General features: G+C 37.6%; 3 protein-coding genes across 4 annotated transcripts in view; 2 read left to right on the forward strand and 1 right to left on the reverse strand.

The window, feature by feature from the left end:
• The first annotated feature begins 193 nt into the window (after positions 1–193).
• On the forward strand, positions 194–7,435 carry snx1b (sorting nexin 1b). The gene is made up of 15 exons (XM_039688530.2): positions 194–512; positions 723–855; positions 1,748–1,890; positions 1,989–2,055; positions 2,800–2,843; positions 2,946–3,087; positions 3,867–3,945; positions 4,852–4,927; positions 5,030–5,143; positions 5,236–5,329; positions 5,413–5,618; positions 5,713–5,856; positions 5,983–6,063; positions 6,878–6,949; positions 7,022–7,435. The coding sequence occupies exons 1-15, from the start codon at positions 381–383 to the stop codon at positions 7,070–7,072; spliced, it is 1,578 nt and encodes a 525-aa protein (XP_039544464.2). The 5' UTR covers positions 194–380; the 3' UTR covers positions 7,073–7,435.
• Positions 7,436–10,041: 2,606 nt separating this feature from the next.
• Positions 10,042–16,879, reverse strand: acp2 (acid phosphatase 2, lysosomal). Its single transcript, XM_039688531.2, has 11 exons — positions 16,719–16,879; positions 15,223–15,318; positions 14,654–14,740; positions 14,400–14,552; positions 14,067–14,165; positions 13,419–13,508; positions 12,476–12,608; positions 11,340–11,428; positions 11,084–11,190; positions 10,815–10,993; positions 10,042–10,695 (listed from the first exon to the last, which is right to left on the reverse strand). The coding sequence occupies exons 1-11, from the start codon at positions 16,800–16,802 to the stop codon at positions 10,565–10,567; spliced, it is 1,248 nt and encodes a 415-aa protein (XP_039544465.2). The 5' UTR covers positions 16,803–16,879; the 3' UTR covers positions 10,042–10,564.
• A 399-nt stretch (positions 16,880–17,278) lies between these two features.
• Positions 17,279–23,742, forward strand: part of ambra1a (autophagy and beclin 1 regulator 1a) — a 92,527-nt gene continuing 86,063 nt past the window's right edge. The window contains exons 1-5 of one of the 2 annotated variants that reach the window (XM_089129450.1): positions 17,279–17,579; positions 18,711–18,927; positions 19,643–19,701; positions 19,867–20,050; positions 20,157–20,329. In XM_089129450.1, coding sequence (XP_088985576.1) covers positions 18,796–18,927; positions 19,643–19,701; positions 19,867–20,050; positions 20,157–20,329 — 548 coding nt within the window. In that variant the 5' untranslated portion in view covers positions 17,279–17,579; positions 18,711–18,795. The remainder of the gene's footprint in view (positions 17,580–18,710; positions 18,928–19,642; positions 19,702–19,866; positions 20,051–20,156; positions 20,330–23,742) is intronic. The other variant, XM_089129449.1, reaches the window with a different exon arrangement.

Genomic DNA, 23,742 nt, shown 5'->3' on the forward strand with positions numbered 1-23,742 from the left:
AAAAACCATGATGAACTGAGACGAGAAATGTGTACTTAATTATGTAGTTGTACTCTTAAAATATATCGCTTGAATGTCATGTCTACGTGACCGACGTCTCCTGAATGGGTGTCATCTGTGGGTGTCGTTGTTGAAGTAGCTGTAGTAATCGCTCCAGACCATGATGTGGCAGTGTCGCTCCAGCGCTCTTACTGAGCCTGAGCCTGAGCGCAGAGCCGTCCGAAGCTGTTTTTAAGTAGGCTGAGGTTACCTAGCAGAGAAATTCAATCCCTGTTTACCTGTAACATACAGACAGGTAGAAATTAGGCCAACCTCAAGACTTGACCCGTTAGGGTTATTATTTGATACACATATTACATTTTCTTTGGTTGGCACGAGCGATGTCAGGCAGTTGCGGGCGGAATCCTCCTCCTTTCCCTGAAAATGAAGATCAGGAGGGTGAATTAGACGCTCGAGTGCTGGACAGCGACGAGTACGATGATGAAGGCGAGGACATATTCACCGGCGCGAGAGTGAGACACCTGTTTCTCAATGAATAACATTTTTTTTTTCATCATCTGGTGAATTCATATGTGGGAATATTTAAGTGTCATTTGACAGAAGCTAGCTGATAGCGTATTCAATGTATGCAGCGCTTAATAATGCAGCTCAACAGACGCACGAACTGTAATTATGTCACGGTTATCAGCTGTTATTGTGACAATGTGTTCATCTCTTTGCAGAGTAAACCGATCACACCGACATCAGCTCCTGATGAGGGCGATATCTTCAGTGAGGAGGGCTCTTACATCAGGACCGATGTCCATCACGCAACTAATGGCCTTCACTCTGATGAAGAGCTGGATCTGTTCACTGGTATTTCTCACCACTCCATTGCTGCTCCATTACTCCAAAACGAGCAATACATATTTAATGACATGTAATTTTGCATGCAGGCTCGATGGCAACTGAACTGCTTTCTGGAGTCTATCTTAAAATAGCATGACAGTGAAACGCCGATTATGTAAAGATGCTTAATCTGAGGAGTAAAACAAATACTGAGAATTTTTAATTAAGGTAAAGTACAGTTACAATGCAAAAAAACAAAAAAAAAAAAAACAAAGAAAACATCACTTAAAACTATTACCGGTAAGTACCTACTACCTAGCCTAAATAGTTTGGAGAAAGTACGAACGTACTACCCACAATTAATTTGTACGCAAGATTTAAAACCAAACCTAAAACTTTAATAGCCCTGTCAAAAATCACTTGATCTAACTACGTAAGAAACTAGGATTGAGCCGATGTTAAACTGAAATCAAAACCCTGAAATCTGTTATCTGAATATTTACAGCTAACATTATCAGATGTTAGCTGTACATTTTTTGACTTTTGAATATAGTGATTTTAGTGGTTATTATAAAAAAAAATTTAAGAGCTGAACGTATGTCTGAAAGGGATAGATTATGTGTGCATGATTCTTGACTGGCTTGTTAGTCACATTAGGATAATATACTGTATATTTAAATCACTGAGGAAAGCTTTAGGTTACAATGACATGCATTTACATGAAATTGTAATAGAGTAAAAAGTATTTTTTTTTCTTCTTGTAAGTATAACTGAATAAACATTCAAGTACTTAGATTTAACAGAACGCAAGTAAATTACAGATTCCTCAAAATACAACCATACTAAAATATAGTGAAGTACCATTACTTAAATACATTACACCACTGTGCTTTATCTTTTCTATTTGTTCAAACTCCAGAGGCCACTGTCGAACTGACACTCACCAACACCACAAGTCAAGGCAGGAGAGAGATTATTGGCCCGACTGCATCGGCTTGCAACACCTCACATGTCCCTAATTCCATACTCAAATCCAGCATTGTCACCAAGAACATGGAGGAGGTACTGAAACAAGACCCGTCATGTGCCTTCATTTGCATTAATGTATTATTTATGTATGTATTCTCATTTCTAACTGAATGCTGATGGACTTTTAACAGTTGGAGGAGGAAGAGAGTGGAGACCAGTTTGAGCTGAACATCTCAGTCACAAACCCTGAGAAAATTGGTATCTTATCCACCTTATTTTTCAATGCAGAAGTAAGCGATTTTCAGTGAATGTGCAAGACTTCTGATTCATCATCCACTTTAGGTAAACAACTAGAAGAATATCTTATGGTACATTTAAATAGCATGATAACAAATAGCAGTTTGCAACATCAAGCAGCATAATGGACTATTTTTGTACAGCTAAAAGAAAACAGCTATAAACAAATAATAATTATAAAACAGAAGACACCAGAAGCCTTACACATTCAAGTTACAAATGTTAGTGCCTACGCTTGCGTAAAAGAATGCTCTCTAGTTCTGGCTGATGTCTTCAGAGCTTCTCAACCAGTTGCCCAGTAGGGGGCCTCAGCAAACTTCCAAAGGAGTGTTTTAAAAAAAGTTTTTTTATTTATTACATTTTAGAATTATTTGTATTGAAATATTTGAACTTAATTAAAATGCTAAATATGTTGTTTATAGAACATACAGTTCTTCTGAATAATTTCAGACACTTCTGAAATAAAAACATTAATTATAAATAACAATTTACCTATTGACACTCATAGAAAACAAGCAGGATTGTCATTATTACCGCAGTAGTACCTGGAAATATCTTAGCCTCGATGGGTGGGCCTTAAAATATTTCCTTGGACAATGTGGAGTGAAAAGGTCACGAACCACTGGTCGAACCTCTTGTTCTGAATGTTCAGTTGAGAGCTATAGTGACTGTGTGTGTTTTTTTTTTTACATCATTGTGTTGCAGGAGATGGCATGAATGCCTACATGTCTTACAAAGTTTCAACTCAGGTTCATAAAAACTTTTCCTTATTACTATTTTTTTTTTTGGATTGCTCAAGCTTTATATATCAGCATATTTCCTTTTCTCTATGCTTCTCTGTCTTTCTCCAGACTACACTGCCTATGTTCCACAATAAGACGTTCACAGTGCGTCGACGTTTCAGTGATTTCCTGGGACTTTATGAGAAGATGTCAGCCAAACATTCCTTGCTGGGCTGCATCATCCCACCTCCACCTCAGAAGAGCGTTGTGGGTAAAGAAGCTCTCATGGTCACTCTGGCTCTGCCTAGTGCAAGGGTTGGCAACGTCGGTCCGGACTCCGGAGTTTAGCTCCAATCCTAACAAAACACACCTGAACAAGCTAATCAATTTCTTCAGGATTACTAGTGGTGCGTTCACTTCATGTGCTATGGTAATTATGGTAAATACCAAAAGCCGACGTGGAAAATGCACATGGACACCCCCTCATGTGGTATGTACCATTGGGCAACTCGTAGAATGTTTTGATGGACGAGTTGCCGAGATGAGATAAACTTTGACCTTTTCAAAATGGCGGAGAGCACCGCGAGAGTCGTGAATGGTAAAAATAAATATATGATCTAGAAAATATACAACATGTTATTTACCTTTTGAGTTATGATAAATCATTTTCTTGCTATTGCAGATGACTTAAGCAATCTAAAATAGTTTTATCTAAATAACATGTTTGGATCTCCATCTTTTTACCACATTACGACAACAAAAGCACTTGAACGCAACACACTGGTAAATACCAGTTCACAAGTGGAAAATATCCTATTTTCCATAGCACGTGAACGCACCATAGGGCTACGGGCGACGGGCGAGTTTTTTTCAAGGTTGGAGCTAAACTCTGTAGAACAGTGGCTCTCCGGGACTGACGTTGCCGTTGCCTACCCCTGGTTTAGTGGAGTTGCAAAGGCCTGGATTCCTGAGAATGTTCACTCTGAGCTGTCTGTTCGCAGCAGTCTGGTGTGATTTTCTGACTGAGCGTGTGGTTTGTTGTTGTCACAGGGATGACTAAAGTGAAGGTAGGGAAGGAGGATTCGTCCTCAGCAGAGTTTGTGGAAAAGAGACGAGCAGCGCTGGAGAGGTGAACGCATGCTTAATAATACATACACAAAAAAAAAAGAGGTCAACCAATTCATAGGTTTCAGTCACATGACTGCTGCACGGGCCTGTCAGTTTTTCCATCTGTTTCAAGCCACAAATATTTAGATCACCTCTCAAAAGTAGAATGAGATGGTCTGTGAACAAACTGCAGTATTTCAACCAAGCGGGACAAAAAACAGTGATTTTAAAAGATCAAATTCAGTATACACCTTAATGATGATGCATACTATACGCAGGCAATCAGATGCCATTTCAATGTCATATTAAGTGCTTTCGTTATAATGGTTTCTAATGTAAACTTAACACGCAATAGGCCTCCGGAAGGCCTTTTGCCCTCCTGGTGGGTGTGACATCACGTGAAAACAGTAAACTGCATCTTTCAATGCATTTAGATGCATTGAATATGTTTAGAAAACCTCTTAGTCTTTCCCTAGTGTGATGGGGCATTCTAGAGTCCGAATGTAGGAAATCCAAAGTGCTTTTTTGTGCAGCCAAAAATACAAATATTTGTCCTATAACAACCAGGAAAAGAGAAAGACTTTTACACTAAAAAGTCAATGTTTGAATATGCAAATATGAGCTGCCATTTATCATCAGTGATCCTTTCTCAAAGGTATCTGGTAGCCAAGTACACATCAAATTGAGGATAAAGATTTGAAAGATTGTTAATCATGGCAATATATTTAGACACATTAAACCTTGGAGTAAGGAGTTTCCTTTTTATTTTTCCAGTGTTACTTTACTGCACTGTACACACACACAAAATATAGCATTCAATGTTCCATCAGCAAAACACTACGTTTATTGACCTCTATCATAAAATGTTTCACGTTTGTTTTATTTTTACTGGTTACATTTACTTACTGTGTGTTTATATTTTCTGTAGGTATCTACAGCGAGTAGTGGCCCATCCATCTCTGCTGCAGGACCCAGATGTTCGAGAATTTTTAGAGAGAGACGAGGTCACCACCTTTATCATATTTTTAGACACATTGTACAGTATTTTTTGTGGTGGCACATTTTAGATTTAAACTTGTGTGTGTGTATGTGTGTGTGTGTTTTAGTTGCCCAGGGCAGTAAATACTCAGACTTTGAGTGGACCTGGCCTGCTAAAGATGATAAACAGAGCGTCGGATGCAGTGAATAAGATGACCATAAAAATGAACGAATCAGATAATGTAAGATGAGCTCCGTTTGTGCACTTCTAAAGCATATATTTTCCCAGGACGTTGCATTTGGCTAGTGATTGACACGTCTGCGTGTGTGTCAGTGGTTTGAGAGCAAGCTGCAGGAGGTGGAGAATGAGGAGCAGCTGCTGAGGAGGCTGCATGCTGCTGTTGACTCATTAGTAAACCACAGGAAAGGTGAGAGTAAAAACTACACTGCGAAGCCAATCTTCCAGGTTCATGCCGTCACACAGCATCTTAGTGTCTTTCTCCTCTCGTAGAGTTGTGTAGTAACACAGCGGTGTTCAGTAAGAGTGTGGCCATGCTGGGCAGTGTGGAGGAGAACTCTGCATTGTCTCGTGCGCTGTCACAGCTGGCGGAAGTAGAGGATAAGATGGAGCAGCTGCATCAGCAACAGGCCTTCAGCGATTTCTTCATCCTCGCCGAGCTCCTGGCCGACTACGTCAGACTCCTGGGGGCCGTGAGGGTTAGAGAGCACAACCACATAACCCAAAACCAGCAGTCAGAACCAACCACATAAGAAATATGATGTTGTTTACTGTGTTCTTTGCTGCCTTCAGTGCTGTTTTGAGCAGAGGATGAAAGTATGGCAGCGTCTGCAGGAAGCTCAGAGCACACTTCAGAAGAAACGAGAGGCTGAGGCCAAACTGCTCTGGGCAAACAAACCTGAGAAACTGCAGCAGGCTAAAGATGACATAAATGAGGTTAAACCTTATCAGTGAATGCTTCATGTACAACACTCCACATGTACAGTTCGTAAGACTTCCGTTTAGCAGAGCTGGTCACCAATTTGCTGTTCATGTTAAGCTGTTTTCTTTGTTTCTGTGCAGTGGGAGTCTAAAGTCAGTCAGTATGAGAGAGATTTAGAAAGAGTCACCTGTACTGTGCGCAAAGAAGTGCTCAGATTTGAGGTAAGATGTGTTGCAAAACAAACATAATGGCATATTAGTTGAATATTTCCAAGAGAAATAGAAAGAGGACACCAGAGAAACAGCAGAGTAAAATACTTGTTAAAGTCTTGCTAAAAGGGATAGTCCACCCAAAAATGAAAATGCAGTCATTTACGTATATGACATCATGTTTTTCAAACCTTTTTTTTTTTTAAATTTTCTTTTTGCTGTTGAATGAATATATATATATATATATATATATATATATATATATACTGTATATATATATATATATATATATATATACAGTGTATATAGAGCACTGTGCACTGGAGAACAATTATTTGATACACTGCCAATTTTGCACGTTTTCACACTTACAAAGCATGTAGAAGTCTGTATTTTTATCCTAGGTACTCTTCAACTGTGAGTGATGGAATCTAAAACAAAAATCCAGAAAATCACATTGTATGATTTTTAAGTAATTCATTTGGATTTACTGATGTAACGAGACAATAAGTTACTTTAGTTTTTTAGTCATATTTAGCGAATTAGTCTATTTTAACTACCTTAGACACCAGTGTTTATATCCCAAAAAATTTAATCCCAGTTGTAACAGAAATAATGTAACTGTGTGGTTGAAAAGACTGTTTATGAAGCTGTTTCATACCTATACAAGACAACTGCTCTCTCTGGCTCAGCAGCAGCGCCAACACAGATTTGTTCCGCTGTGATCGTACTTGTCAAAAGTTTTACATAGCCAAATAATGATAATTTGTGCAAATCTAGTGTACAGCACAAAATTGAAAATATAATATTTTCTTTTCTGTCACAGAAAGAGAAAGCCAGAGACTTCAAACAGCACATAGTGAAATACCTGGCGTCCCTTCTTCACACACAGCATCGGGTAAGTGAGTGTGTGTTTTACATACAGCATCATTGAATAGTCTTTCATGAATTGTTATTTATCTTAAACCAGCTGGTGAAGTGTTGGGAGGCCTTCCTGCCTGAGGCCAAAGCCATCGCCTGATCCGAGCCTTACCTCACACGCTCCTGAACTTTGACCTTGAAAACAGACAATCAACATTTCCCTTCTGATTTACTTTACTCTCTGTGTATCAAATAACATGTACATCTTAATGGCTGTCCATCAAAAGGTTAATGCCTAGATTGTGACGGTAAACCCATGCAGTGACCCGTGCCACTGTTGACAATTGAATGTTGAGGTTAAAGGTTAAAGGTCAGAGCGGCATTTAAAAAAGAGCAAGCTTAATGGGGTGCAGCAAAAATAGTTTTTTATGTGTGCATGTGTGTTTAGTGTTATCCTTAATGTTTTTAATGGTGCTTAGCATGTGAAGTGTTCTAGTAGAGACATTAAACCGCTTTTAAGATTGCTGAGTCTCATTTTCTGTGTGTCATGGAAGTGCACAGAGGTGAGACTGAACATTTGGAGTTTGTAATCCATTCCAGATAGTAAAGAAAAACACTTGAGATGTTCCCAGGGTCACTCAACCCAGCCTGATGTTGCACCAAGAAGTTAAGAATATGATAAAGACAAAAGAATGAATGAACCCCACTACAGAAAGGGAAAATGGTTGGTGTCTTTTGAACGAAGTTTCATAATTTGTGTTGTGAGTTTTTACTGACTTTTTTTATGTTCTCAAACAATGCACTGATCTGGACTGGTCCAGATAAAGGTCTACTTATAGGTGGACAAACATTCCTATTAAAAAATCTATATGAACTTGTCAAAACGTACATTAATTGCAAAATGGTGTAATTCATTTTGGGGTGAATGTGTAAAAACATTTGCAGTGTGGATGCTTTCAGTCTTGTACATTTACACACTTCTGGTGTGTTCATGATATCGCACTACCTGGAGAAACCAGGGGCCTTGTTTATAAAACACACTTGATCAGATTTAATCCTAAATTCCATAAATTTCATCCTAGGTCCTAAGTGTGAAATCGGGATTTATACAATATGCATATGCGTAGCTGATGTGCTTGTTCACAAGAACATTTTGCGCATACAGACGTTTTATAAATCATTCATGGGAACATTTCGGAAATATGTTCACATTTAGGACCATTCTATGCATGTCTTTATAAATTAGGCCCCAAGTCTTCAAATAACATAGATATTGAGGGGACCCCCATATTCAAAACAGAGGTATATTTGTTTTTTACACCAGTAGTCAACTTTGGATTATATTATTGGTAGAAATCTTTTTTATTTTTCTTCTCCATTTTGACTATTAACAAGATGTTAATGACCTATTACATGCATTTAAAACCGTTGTCCTGTCAAACATTATTTGTCTATTTGATGAAAATAAAAAGGATTTAAAAAAAAATGTTATCTGTTTCAGTTAAGTACATCTCAAAGCATCACAATTTCATCAACTAGTCAATACAGCATATGTTCTATATTGAGATGTGCACTGACACATTGAAACTTGAGACAATCTTTAAAAACAAACAAAATATTGATTTTAAAAGATTTGAGACAGTAGAACAATTTGGACAGATTGCTATTAACATTTAATAGTGATGATTTGTTTTATTCTTACTGGGAGTGTTTGTCTATCTATCAATAACTTGTTTTAAGTATGATACACCTGGAAATATGTATGAAAACATTTATGATAACGGAGAATTAACATTTTATTTGCATTCATAGAGTCAGGCGATCATTATGTTAAAGCTAGGGTATACGATTTCAAAGATTGTTCATTGTCAGTATCCTCGTTTAGATGCTGTTTATGGTTATATAGTATAATCCTAACAATATAAATAGAAAAAAGAACGAAAAAAATCCATTCACTCTATTGGCTGTAAAGCCACATTAAAGTTGACCAATGGAAGCTTTGCGAGCGCAAAGCTACATTGGTCAACTGCTCTCATCCAATCACCAGCTACACTTGAAACTCCGCCTGGAGCTCGCGTCTCCACCCCGACCGCGCCCAACCACGCCCGACCGCGCCCCCCTTCTGCGTCATGAGAATCGCGCACGTTAGCAGGTGACCGCACATGGTAGCTAAGTAGCACATCAGACAGCAATGGATAACAACGAAAAATACACCAGCAAGCGTCCCCTGCTTGCCCCTACAAGAAAGTTAGGACGGAAGAGAAAGTCGTTTGAGGAAAAAGCAGAGACGAAAAGAAAATGTGAAGAACGCCGAAAGTTGAGTAGGATAAATATAGGGTTCACCATTGACCGATGGAGGAAACTTCAGCGAGATCTGGGACTGAAGACCGACGCTGACACGGCTGACTTTTTGTTGAGCAGGTAAACATTTATTTGTACTCTTATATGGTGTGACGTGTTACATAAATAGCTTTTTATCAGTCTGAAAACTTGCTAATGCTGCCGGTCGGCATTGGAATGTTAGCTGTTTAGCATCACCTGTATCACGGTTCAAAGTAAATATATTTCTTGAAGTGCTTGAATATATTGCAGTATATGCCTAGCGGGTTTCTGTTCGAGCCGATCGGAATTTCAAAAAGATGCGCTGTATGCTGCTATAACAATTACTCAAAACCTTAGCAATACTATTGATATCATACTTATGGTGGTGGGTAGTGTAGAACATTTCATGTGTTGCTAATCTTGCGTTGGCGTGATCTCAAACGTGTCATTCCGATGATGACAACTTGATTGAGTGACGTTGTTCAATTCGTTTCCCTGTGGGAGGGATCAGGTAGCAGAGGGGAGGGGGGTGTGTGTGGAGAGGCGGGATGAGTTTTTCAAAACTTCCCCTGTTTCAGGCTCTCTCGACCGATTTTCAACATCGTATACTACAGCTTTAAAAGACAAAAAAAAAAAAAAATACACACCAGATTAAAACAAATTCCTTCAATACGGCTCTTTTGAGCTTAACCTGAGAGCACTGTTCTTCATATCAGAATGCTGTTATTATTAAATGTTCTCATCAAAACTGCTTTATGGCTGTAAATCAGGAGATAATCACGTTAAAAAAAGGAGTGAAAAATTCCATGAGTGCATTATAAGGCCTCAATATGCATCCAGTAGTCTTTAATTTCCCCACCTGAATCTTTAGGCTAATGCATCAAGTACACTAGACTCATAGGTACACTAGAACTAATGGATCAGGGGGACAACCACAGTCCTTGTGTTTCAGAGAGAACACACCTCTCGGGGAGCTTCAGTCTAGTCCACTTTTTCAGATCCTCCTCGTGACACTTGTGCACAATCTCTCATTACAACAAAAGCCCAGAGAAAATGACACCCAGTCACTATTGTAAAGTTACAGAGTCGTGCGCTAAGCATTGTTTCGTTGATGCTATTGACGCCATCACAACTCTTGGTTCCCCATTTGCTCTTGAAACAACTGAAGTTCCAAGAAATAAAATATCACCAAGTCTTCCCCAAATAAAATAAATTGTGTGGCCAAAGTTAAAGTCTTTTCAGTTGGCTTAGAGTTTCAGTTGCTGCTGTGTCCTCATAGGTCCTCTTCACTGTCCCACAGTTCCTCTTTGCGGAGGAGCTGATATGATTGTCAGGAGTCGCTCTCATTTACGACTGAACTATAGGTAGCCGTCGGCTCTTTTTGACGGCATAGCACTAGAAACAGCAGTAGTACCAGCAGGAAGAGTAGACATCCACACACAGCCAGCCCGATGATGACCTCTGCACACACGTATGAGAAAGAACTATCAAATATAACAATATAAACAGATTTTTTTAATAACTATAGATTCACATCTTTACTCTATAGTCCATATATTAATATGTATTATTGCATTTACCAGTGTCTTTGGCTTCTTTCTTTATCTGACAGTCTTTATTCCAGTCTTGTGGTATAACTTCAAGTGTGAGGTTCACAAAGTCCTGTAGGGGGCAGCGCTGGGAACAGCCCGGTAAAGACACTGCGTACGGCTCGGGCACAGTGCTGTCATTGCGATAAAACATCTCCACTGAAAACGACCTGAACAGAGACAAGCAACGGAATGTTTGGGTTGATCCAAGATGTTTTCTAGAAATATGAATTTAGGAAAAACACAAGACAGCATGTTACCCGTTATCGTCCTGGTGAAGTTCAATTAGATGACACGAGGCATAAGGCGGCTGCAGGCCATTAAAGACATTCAGGGCTTCCTGGAGAGCTACAACTGTTGTGTCATGCTAGTGAGAAAAGAGTTGCATGAGAGAACATTACATGAACTGCTTTCTCTAAACAGAACACTTCTTTTTTATAGAAAACTATTGACTGAAAAAGGGAAGTCTAGGAGTCTGTTCTGCTGATGTTGATGTGAACGTGACACATGACTTACAGCTGAGTACATCACCATCTTCACTTTTTGTTTAGAGTCTGGAACTGCAGCGGTTGAGAGATTCTTAATGATCTGATCTAACAGCAGGCCTGCGAATAAGAGCATAAGCAAAGCGTCACACGATCACAGTACTGCACATTTCCAGCCTGAATGTGGAGCGGTCCGTTGTTTCTTTACATTGACTAGGGGTGTCACGATTCTCCAAATCCTCGATTCGATTAAGTTATCGATTCTAAGGTCACGATTCGATTCGATTCTCGATTTAAAAAAAAAATGTAAAGCGCAGATTGCTATGCAATTTTTAGACTACACATTTATGCATTATGCAATATAAATTTGTTCACAATGTACACTACACCATTGCCAAATTTAAAATATAACAAAAACAAGTAACATAACTTAATAGTATAACATTTAAAGCCCCTGAAATGACTAGAAAAAAAGTTGAGTTAATTTTGATGAACGAGATTGGACAATAGAGTCAGTAAAACGATCCGAACTTTCCATCACGGACGCGACATGGGGCGTGGCAGTATCGACGATACCATTTTTTATTTCGATTTCGATACCACTGAATTAATTTCGATCGATTTCGATTTAATATCGAAATCGTGACACCCCTAACATTGACGTCTGCCTGCACTGTTCAGGTAGCGGCCTTTCCCTTCAATTCCTACAACACTGATTTGCATATGTGTGCATAAAGTGTCAGACTGTGCATCTATGAAAATGGTCTGCCAAGAATCCTCAACAGTCTTCTTATTCCTTTGATTGGCACAACAAACTTCGAAATGTCCACAAAAAAAGAGAAAAACTACTCTGCCTCTCTCTTGAATTTAAATTTTATGAAGGTGGTGATGGCACAGTGGATAAGACACATGCCTTTGGTGTGAGAGACCCGGTTCGAATCCACTGTGAGACACCAATGTGTCCCTGAGCAAGACACTTAACCCCTAGTTGCTCCAGAGGCGTGCGACCTCTGATGTATAGCAATTGAAAGTCGCTTTGGATAAAAGCGTCAGCTAAAATGAATAAATGTAAATGTATTATTGTTTTTATTTGTTTATTTTTAAATTAAAATTTAATAATAAAAAAAAATAAAGAATAAAATGCTCTGCTCAGAAATAAGCTCTCACCTCCTTGAAGTCTGCACTTCTCCTTTCTCTTATAGACTCCAAACAAAATCTGAAAACCAAAGTTCTTCAGCACCTTCAGCGTTTCCATCACATCTGGCGTCACCCAGGAAGGAGGTGACTTCCCATGTTTTGCCTGGGGAGGGAGAATCACAGAATTCATGATCTTGATTTAATCGATTCTGAGCATCTATAGATTACTCTGGAATAAAATGATGAAACAGTAACTCGGCTTATGGTAAAAAGGCCATCGTTGCAAGACATTTACCACAAAGTGTACAGAAGATGCACTCAACATCAAGAAAGAGTCCATATACGCTAGGAAACCGTTTTACCCACAAGCCATCAGACTTGTGAATGACCCTCACCCAGTAAGCCTCTCTCTCACTCTTCACAGTGACAGTCTACTTATCTTGACTACTTAACTCTGCTCACATGGCAACAAAGAACTTAACTGGACTCTAAGGCATTGTAGAGAGAAATATTCACTTTTCCAGCAGAGTTGGTTCCAGAAGTATTTTTCCCATTCACTTTTCCCAAAAGGATTTTAGGAAAGTCTTTGTTAAAGTGTTATAAGCCATTAACCAAACCAACCAGCTAAGCAGTGAATCACAACATCACTAATTTTAATTTGAAGCAAAAAAGTATTTGAAAAACAGACAGAAAGACAAAAGGTACAAGACTGTTAAATAAATCTAATTCAAAAGATTAAACTACTGAATTAAAGATGTTGATTATGTATATAGAAACAATTTATATTTAAATTTGTTGCAAAATATAATAATTTGTTGGTTGATAATAAACTACATTAGTTGTATACGCCCTGTCTTTAATATATCATTCATTCACATATAGACAATACTTAGCAGGAAAGATTGGCTGGCAGAGTCTCTTAATACTAGATGAAGTCATAGATGAAGTGAATAATGTGCTAGGTGAAACTCACCTCACAGAACAACGTGTCATAAACACTCCAAATAGACGCAATTGAGGCTGTCTCCAGTCCTGTTTTATTTCTCACCATTTCTATAAATGCCTGCAAAAAAACCCACAATGACATAACCATGATTGTAGAAACCATTGGTTTACATTGCATTTACATTTACACTGAAAGACATGGAACATACTAAAATTGTAAGGCCCGCAAACAAACATGAAAAAAAAATATGGAGCAAGATTTGAAATGGAATAGACATCCTTCTGTCTTCAAGAGACAATGGTTTAGAATATGTCTAAAACAGTAAATATTTACATTGGGTCCAACATGAAGCCGCATACACTTACACACTATGTACTCAACTATTTACTTTCGTTTTATATTTGTTTATTTTATTATTAAATTGTGTGTTGAAACAGTATATCTTCTAAAACGGTGTAAAGGATGTTATTCATTTTCAGTGAAAGCCACTTAAAAAGTAAAACGCAAATAAATATTAATGAGCCAAACTGAACCTCCTCTGGGAATCACCATTTAAAAACAATTCAGAAAACGCCAGGATACCTTTTGTGAAACAATATATCATAATTGCTGTAAAAACATTACTTTAAATTACATAGATGCTATTATAAATGGGTTTTTGCAAGGTGGACTCACCTTGTAAGTGTCAGTCATGTTGATAAAAATGTCCGATTTTTCAGTCTCGTTCATGAGCTGTGTGTAACGTGGACAGTCTTCTAGCGGGAATGAGAGCAGCTGGAAAGACAACGACAACAGCAAAAAAAAAAAAAAAGAAAAAAAAAGAAAACGCAAACTTTGTAAGCAGGTTATGTGGCCATGTAAATAGATTTCAAACATCCAGAGACATTTACTGATACTGTTGAAGTGCAAATATGAACTCAACACTAAAGAGAGTTCAGGCCAAGTTTCAGTTTGCTGCAAAATTGTGAAAAAAAAAAGTGGGAACAGAGCATCAGTGTGAGGTCTTACCTTCTCTTCATTCGCCGGGACAGTGTGAACAGGTATTGGCTGCCATTTCAAATCTGGATTAAACACCTCAGAACCGTTAGGTGGGAACAGGCCAGCCAGGTTAGCTTCTGCACTCATCAGAGTCCGGTCAACATCTGTACTTCTGATGAATATCTGCAGCACAAAGATGGCATATGCTATTTAAATGCACAAGTCTGGCAGCTTCGTGTATCCGTTTACTAACATGCTTAGACAGAAATGTAAAAGACAGTGACCTCATGGCGGTCATAGTCCTCACTCAGGAATCCTCTGTAGCGTTTCTTTAAAAACTGGCCTAGTTCATAGTGCTGCTTCATTCCCTCCTGGAAAATCGAAAAGATTGAGTTACAGTAATAAAAATACAAAAGGATGATGAAATAACACTCAGTTTGGTGCCTATTACAAAAATGTACACAAACTGGACTGTAGTTTTCTATAAAAAGGGTTTTAATTATGTACGGTGCGGGTCACCCCAGTCAATGTATTTTAGCATGTTGAAATGACGTGACAATAAATTGAAAATGTGTCCATCGAGGACACAACCTCTCACCACAATCTCAGCGGTAAAAAAAAAAAAGCTGAAATAATGCAGGCTGACAACAGAACATACACCATTGATTATGAGGGGATGGAGAAAATGAATGGACTATTTACTTTTGGAACCTGACGGTTGCACTCTATAAACATAATATAGGACAGCCTCTAGCACGTTACTGCACAACCAAATGCTCCAGAAGTAGCAGGTAACTCATTAATAATAAAGTATAATAAAGACAATAAAGTATGTGTGAGTGTGTCTGCATACCTGAGAGAGCTGTCCAAAACCCTGGGGCCAGTCACTCTCCTTGTAGGGATCAGTTGGATAGGCCTTGATTGGAGATCTGTCGCCATGACGATAGAGCTGACAGAGAGGAAGTCAAAACACTTGACTGAGTATTGGAGATTTATGTGTGCGTGTTCAGAAAGACAAACAACACTGTGCAACTGCAGTTAGCAGTTGCAAATCCTGCTTGTCATGTGCTCATACTGACACCCGGATATGAGCCACAAAGTAGTATATAAACATTCTAATTGGATAAGCAGATTCAGTCTATCTCTTTATCTTTGTCTCTGCCTTTCACAGAAATCAGCCGTGATCTTCTCTCATTTACACTTAAAGTCTATAAAGTGGATTTACCTGTATCGCTTTCCAAACAGAAATTGGGTTTTCTAAGAATGCTTCATAGCAGTGTTACACAACACAACCACACTTAAAAAGACACAAGCCTCTGGTTAAAACCATAGGGTTAAAACACACTCATTTGCAGTGACTCCAAAGTCATAATTAACCATAAACCACTTATTTTGTGAAATGAGTACAGAAACAGACAAAAAGAAGGAAAACAATAAACTCAAATCTGATACAATAATAAGAACAACACAAGGACAAGGATTTGTATACACAAATAGAAGAAAAACACAGAATCAAAAATATGGTATTTTTATCATGTGTACAATTTGGAAGGATGAAAATAGAGGGTTGAATTTAAAAAGAAATAGTGTAAGACAATGGGTATTAAACACATTTTTTTTTATTAATGTAAATTTTACATCCAAAATAATAAAGTCAGCAAGATAATCAAGAAATAAATCACACGTGTCATATTACAAAATAATATCTTTGACAATAGAGGAGAGGTTTACTTCTGCAGGACTAAAAACGAAGGCACTTTTACAATCAGCCCAGAATTTACTCTTTATACTGCAATCAAAAAATAAATCGATAAAAGCTGTTTCTTCTAAACAAGGTGGATTTTAAGATATAAGTCGATAACTTATATAAAGGGATTATATTGCTTTAAGAAGACATGAGAACTGGGAAGTCATGGAGCTTCATAAATTAGAATATGACCAGAATCAAAAGGTAAAATTAAATTAATAGACAACATGTCTAATCATGTGATGAAGCCAGAGATTGAGCTCATAGACAGTCGAGAACAAGCAGAGCTAAAACCAGTCGATAGCAAATATTGGTTAGCCTAAATGTCAGCAGATATTGCGATTCACGTCGTTGCTTCTGGATACAGTATCAAACTAGTAGACTGATAACGACAGAAAAGACCAGTATCGACCAATATACCGTAATCATTGCAAAGCTTTCATCAACAACGTGGGGGAAAATGACAATCTCATATTCACACAGAAGACACATATTTGTTATACATAAAAATATGACACACACCAGCTTATCAAACCAGCTGCACTAACGTTACTCGGTACACTCTGGCAGTAATCTGGATAAATGCATTAGGTTATACTCACCACAGTAACAAACTTAAGCGTTCTCTCTCCATTGGAAAAACTTAAAGCAAAGACAAACACGACGATCAGAAAACAGGAATCCATACTTGCGAAAGAGCAGCAGAGGTAGAGTTCAGCAGTTCTGAACGATCTGGCACACAAGACGAACTGCAAGCTTTTCCGGGTAAAGGAGCGCTCCCATTGGCCAACTGCAGCTTTAAAAACACGTAAGGTGATTGGCAGTCTTGGAACAGAGAGGGACTCTTGGGACCAAACAATAGTTGTGTTTTGATAAGATAACCGGCGTAAACTTCTTCTGTGGGTCTTTTTCAATCGGACATTTAAGACCATTCTCAATTATGGTGTATTTGAACGTGTGAACTAATTGATTTCGCCCTCAACCTGCTATTATAATGAAAGGGGCTGTGAATTAATACGGCTATAGCATTTGTTGGCCATTGTTTTCTCCTATATTTGTATTTGCACATAGATATTTTTAAATATCATGTTTATAACCGTAGGTATACCAAGTAAGTAAATATGAAGTTGTCATTTAGAAAATGGTGTAATCTTTACCGATTTACGGTCAGTGACAGCTCAAAGTGGTTTGAGCATGAACGATGTTTTCGGTAATTGACTGTGAATGATCTGTGCTCCATTGGCTTTGTCTGTACGTTTTTTTTTTGGCAGGAACACAGCAACAAATCTAAAGTACATGCGACCCTATTTTCGGAAATAAAGAAGAATATTCCTCGCTACATATTTATAAATACGAAAATAAAATTCGGGGACGATTTAGGCAACTTACGGTCTCCAACGTATTTGTTTTATTTGATAGCTACGATTTCAAGGAGTATAATCGGATAAAAATATGAAGAAAAGGTAGGCCAAATCTGAGACCCCGAGTGGTTGTCTTAAATATATTTTAAATAAAAAAAACACTCATAATTGAAACACTGTGCTAACTGAGAATCAATGCATCACCTGTAAACTGTAGCTTGCTAACTGCTAAACGTGAAAGCTGTTAGCTTATTTCCTCATTTAAAAACAAACATTGTAAATTAACGTTATGATGTTCACTTGTTAATCCTTAATTCTATGACCATGAAATTAATTTAATGAGCGATACTCCGTTTACAGCCCTTATATATCCCCTATCTATTCTTAATAGCTGAAGATAACAGCTCAAGGCAAATATAGTTAAGCCTGTCAGATGGATGATATTTCAAGTTATGGCTTTTACAATTCTTTAATGATTTATAAAGATTATTCTTTAACATTTTTTATTTTTTTTGCTGTTTGCCAAAATATGTTATATGTTAGCTACCTCATGTTACTAGTTGTATTTTGAATTAATTTGTATATTCAGTTTTCTTTTTAATTTTAGTTAGGCAAGTTTTTGTCATTTTAGTAGTTTTAAATGCTCATATAGTCTGTTATTTTATGTTACCTTTTATGTATTTTCTATTTTGTATTTTTTTTTGTAAAATTACAGTTAACATTTATTTGTTTTAGGAAAAAAATATATGTTTTAGTTAACTATTATAGCCGTTTTCTACCCAGAGTTCTAATTCTTCTACAGTCTTTTTACTGTATAATAAAAGTTTATATTTTTCTGCTTAAGTTATTCAAATGAATCATTCTGTCATTGGATGTGTATTTGTGACCTAGGTCTTGACTGACTTTTTTTTAGGTGATGATAAAAAGACCTATTTTGCCTATCCGTGTGACACAACCAGGATACACCATCATTTGGCTTTGTAGTGTTGATTTGATAATCGATACACATGAAAATGTTCGGTTACACCTTGTAATCACCTTTGACACTTGTGCTGATTGTGCAGAGATGTTAGAGGTGGTGTGTGGTGAGGTACAATGCTGGAAGATTTGACATCACACACATTTAATAACTCATTACTCGAATGAAATAAAAGAATATTAATATTAGCCTATTTGAAATCAAATTGTGATCCTCTAAGATATTCATGAAATTTCTCATTTTTTCTACCCCAGAATAATGGTGTGGTAGTAGCAGTGGTGGTCCAGTGTGTGTGGGCCTTTGGACAGCTCTGGGTGTGGTGTGAGCGTGTGTGTGGAGATGAAGGTGGGACAGAAGAACTCGGTGTGTATCCTGTCTAGTCGAGAGCGAGGAGCACGAGGTCTTGCCTCACACAGGATCCTACAGCTGCTTGTAGAGGAGAAGACACAGCGCATGAAATGGCAAAGCCAGGTAACTGATGCACAGAACTTTTTAGACTTCATCTGTGGACTGTAGACTGTCATCTGGGAAATGCCTGCTCATTACAATGTGTCAGAAGCAATAAACTGCCTGCTTATCTCTAGTAGTGTCTATATCACAGAAATGAACTATTTTCATTTGTTGTGTCAACTGTGGATCTTTTATTTGATATTTTTAATTCCAAATAAATAGCTTTATAGTCTTGTAAGGTTTTTCTTTCATAATTTTTTGTATATATATATACAGTATATATATATATATATATATATATATATATATATATATATATTCACACCAAGAACGATAACTATACCAATAAATGTATTAGCATCCACACCAAGGCATGATAACGTTCTGTTTATTTTAATCTTGCAGTGCAGTTGTGTCGTTTGCCTACTTTAAATGCTCAAGCTCTTTAAATTCGGTGGATTCTGATTGGCTGTCTGTTTTTAACTTTCATCAGCTGAAAAAAATCTTTATAAAACTGATTCCATTTCCATATATAGGATTCCTAATTCCATTTATAGGAGTCTTTATTATTACAGTTGTAGTGCGTACTTACCTATTCTCATAGAAATAATTATTAAAAATGTTATAGTTATAGCTATAATAGTTATTGTTTTGGTGTGAATGGGCCTTAATATTGTGGTTTGGATGTGACTAAAGTGAAATCACTTATCATTTGAATTTCTTTCGGTTGTCACAGAAAGTGGAGTTACCAGACAGCCCCCGCTCGACCTTTCTTCTGGCCTTCAGTCCAGATAGGTAATAAACCCTCTGACTACTCCTTCATAGTCCACGGTAGTACTGATCTGTTAAATAAATAGACTACTGACATAAAAACTGACTGATTGATCAGATCTTAGAGCACTCAGGCTCTTCATCAGCAAGATAATTAGAGAGGAATTTTTGTTATTTTTCTCTTCATAGGTCTTTAATGGCCTCCACCCATGTGAACCACAACATCTACATCACAGAAGTTAAGACGGGAAGGTGTGTTCACTCTCTGGTGGGCCACCGCCGGACACCCTGGTGCTTGACCTTTCACCCTAGCATACCTGGCCTTATTGCTTCTGGCTGCCTGGATGGAGAGGTCCGAATCTGGGACCTGCATGTGAGTCTTTACTTTACCTATACTGAACGATTGTTTTGTCAACTTTTAAGTACATTTGTCACTCAATTTTGCTCAAATGTTAAAGTATCACGTGATTTTGTTTCAGGGAGGTAGTGAGAGCTGGCTCACAGAGAGTAACTCGGCGATCGCATCGCTAGCATTTCATCCCACGGCTCAGCTGTTGCTCATTGCCAGCAACAACGAGGTGCATCTATGGGACTGGAGTCGGAAGGAGCCCTTCACTGTGGTGAAGACAGCTAGTGAGACAGAGAGAGTCAGGTTTGATGCACATTGTAAATGTTATTAATTTGAAGAGAGAGTTCACCTAGAAATTAAAATTCTGTCATCAATAACTCACCCCCATTTTTGTTCTAAGCCCATAAGACTTTCGTTAATTTTCAAAACGCTAATGAAAATATTTTTAATTAAACATGGGAGGTTTCTGTCCCTAATTTTATTCTCATATAAACATCAAAGACCGCCTGAGGTGAAAATCAAGTTTTAAATGTTGTTTATGTCTATATGGTGTTTTTTAATAGGTTTAAAGTGCCCCAATTATGCTATTTTAAAGTTTACTTATTTTGTTTTGGAGAAAACTGAACATGCATCAAAGGTCAAAAATACTCTTTCAAATGACTTGTTGGATGAATCAGTCTCTCTAAATCCCTCCTTTCCATGAGATACTCTGCTCTGATTGGCCAGATAGTCTGTAGTGATTAGTCCACCGCTTACAGGGCCTGTCGTAAGCTAACAGCCATTACCATAACTGTATTTTAGCTCCGGAGGCTTCCTCTGTCCTTAGCGGTTGTACACACTGTAAAGACAGTAACAATGACGTTGATTTTACCATATCAATGTGAGCGCAATTCCGACGATGAAACATTGGAAGAACTTATTTAACCCGAACCTTAATCGCAAAGACGACTTGATCATGACGTTTCTCAGTGAAACGCTGTTCAGTTTGAGGTACAGATGTTAATTCCTCATTATCAGAATTAACAAGTGTATGTACTGTGTGTGTGTGTTTGTGTTGCACGTTTGAACTATTAACTGTATCAATAACAGTGCATATGTGAGCCGAGCACTAACGTGAATGACTGATTTACATTAAAGTTTGCAGAACAAATCTTGTCCCACCCTTTATCTTTACTCAAAGTAGTGAGAGTGACAGACAATCTGCATTGATAGACATAGTTTTAGGTAATAGTGGCCTAGTGTTGTCAAAAAACTCGGTACTTCGGTACCAAGTCGGTACTAAAAACGCGATGTCTGAAACGTGCACAGTTGCGTCCTCTTCATAACGCTGATATGGCTCTCTCTCTCTGAATCCACTTGTTGAAACGAAAGGAGGAAAGAGCCACATATGGAAATATTTTGGATTAGGCTAATGTCACGTTGCCATAAGAGGCCGATTACATGCAAATTCGCAATTTCAAATATAGGCGTGATTCAAGCGCGCTCCTAATAAAAACTCGTTGGCGTTGCATAGCAACGACAGACGCCGCGTGAGAGCAAGCGCTTTGGAAAGAATAAGCACGCGCAAAAATATAATTAAAAAACACGCGCGACATGTGAACGGCCTCTAAAGTGCTTTCGGGGTAGTTTTACGAGTACATGAGCACAGTAGTATCCACCCGACACCAGAGTACTATGGTATTAGTATTGTCATTTAATGTCAATGCCAGTTCTAGGCGTATTCTTGCCTTTATAACTCAGCAGGTTTAAAAAGCCTTTTTAAAATTAAATATGAATGCAGTTTTAGATTAATAAAAGGACAGTCAAGTCAAATAAAACATGTTTTATGGTAATGCTACAAAGATACCATTCATAAACATTACTTAGTTATCAACACATTGAGTGAACAATATATTTTTACAACATTAATTAATGTTTGAAAATGTTATTTATTACAAACACCTGATTGTTCATGTTTGTTCACTTAATTCATTGTGCATTAAATAAATAATGGATTAAAACTTTACAAACAACTTTAAAAATGTGTTAGTGTATACTATTGTTTATTTTAGGTCATTTTATCTAATCTTTTTCTAAAGTGTTTATAATACAAATGTACAGTTTCCATACTTGTAACCGTGATAAACACTTAAATATATGTAAATTTAAACTAAGCTTTGGTACCGAAATTGGTACCGAGAACCGTGAATTTTAACTGGTATCGGTACCGAATACTGAAATTTTGGTACCGTGACAACACTACAGTGGCCCATAACTGACTAGCAGAAGTATTTCAGTAAGACAGTAATAACGTGAGTTAACCGTGTAAGGGGTTTTACAGTCATAGACCCAGAACCAGATATGATGAATGAAGGCCCGGAGTCAGAATTATAATAAATTAAAGAAAATATTTATTGAAGATAGTTTGTAGTTTCATCAGCAGAAGTCAGCTTCAAGATTCACACGAAAGTTTGTAGGCCGCCCCGCTTACAGTTACAAAGATCACAGCTATTATACCATTCTCCAAGGACTAAACAACGTCCTTGCTTCTGGTTGCAGTTTCTGATTTGCTTAGAAATAGATAACAAAGTCATTTTCCACACATATACAGATAAACGGAAGCATATCTCCATAGATTATGCAGCTGACACTCAGACCCTGAAGTTTAGGCACGTCATGACCTTCCAGGTTGCAGATTTGGGTTACTGGGCGCCAACATGTCGAAAAAAAAAACAAGTCAGTCAATCTCCCATAATGCCAGTGGTTCCTTAACCTGTAACCAAGAAGACTAACACACTCACTAACATGCAGCTTTTCAAAGGTTAAATTTGGCCAGGCTCTAACTATAAACACAGGAAAGTCCTCTCAAAACATCAAGATAATGCGTTCTTTCACTCAAGAAGAGACTGGAAAAGTAAGGCTTTAACAAAGAAATTGTCCCTTAAACTATTGCCTTCAATGACCCCTATATGTTTTAACACATTAAAGACCTATAGACCATTTTGCAAGATGTAAACAACACTGGTCCAGAAACACTTTCTGTTTCAGTTCGTAACTGTTTTCTTTATTTCACATGTAAAGAAAACATCTTAAAGATGTTGTTTAACTTTTTGATTCAGTTTTACATGTTCAGTTGGTTGTATTTTATCCCAGCTTTTATGTAGTGTTATACTGAAACAGGAAGTGCTTCTGGACCAGTGTTGTTTACATCTTGCAAAATGGTCTATATCAAACACAAAACTGGTCCCTATTTCATGTCTGGAAGTCGGGCTAAATGAGCAAGCACTGTTACTGCATTCAGATATCAAATACAGACATTAGAGAATACATGAAAAGAACATTTCAGTAATTACACTGGTAACTTCTATAACAAAGTAAAATCTCCAGAGAAGTAATTCAACTCATTGATATTTAGAAGGAAAAATAATAACTAATACCTTGATTATAATCACTCATTTGATTGAAGCAGCTGTGGATTCCAATCCACCCCTCAGCCGGTTAGCCGGAGATCACAATATAAAACACAAAACTACAAATTTTGAACTCCGATAGCATATATAAACATCAATAATTAATCTTGACATGTAGAGAGCAATACATAAAACGCATTACCATTCTGATAATCAACTTGTAGACGTGTATTACTCTCACTTTTCCTTTTTCTTCTTCTGAAACAGTTTCTGGTTCAAACATATATGGCTGAATTAAACCACTATTTCCACTTGCCATTGGGCAGT

This window comes from Pimephales promelas, chromosome 1 (genome assembly GCF_988280905.1).
Source record: "Pimephales promelas chromosome 1, fPimPro1.hap1.1, whole genome shotgun sequence".
Lineage (NCBI taxonomy): Eukaryota > Metazoa > Chordata > Actinopteri > Cypriniformes > Leuciscidae > Pimephales > Pimephales promelas.

Bases quoted from the DNA above. Each gene is read 5' to 3' on its own strand.
- acp2 (XM_039688531.2), bottom strand. From the start codon at position 16,802: ATGGATTCCTGTTTTCTGATCGTCGTGTTTGTCTTTGCTTTAAGTTTT. The intron at 14,553-14,653 runs GTCACTGTCTTT...TTTGTGCTGCAG, and splicing joins AGGACTATGACCGCCATGAG to ATATTCATCAGAAGTACAGA. The intron at 13,509-14,066 runs GTGAGTCCACCT...GTTTTTTTGCAG, and splicing joins ACATGACTGACACTTACAAG to GCATTTATAGAAATGGTGAG.
- snx1b (XM_039688530.2), top strand. From the start codon at position 381: ATGTCAGGCAGTTGCGGGCGGAATCCTCCTCCTTTCCCTGAAAATGAA. The intron at 5,144-5,235 runs GTAAGATGAGCT...CGTGTGTGTCAG, and splicing joins AAATGAACGAATCAGATAAT to TGGTTTGAGAGCAAGCTGCA. The intron at 5,857-5,982 runs GTTAAACCTTAT...GTTTCTGTGCAG, and splicing joins CTAAAGATGACATAAATGAG to TGGGAGTCTAAAGTCAGTCA.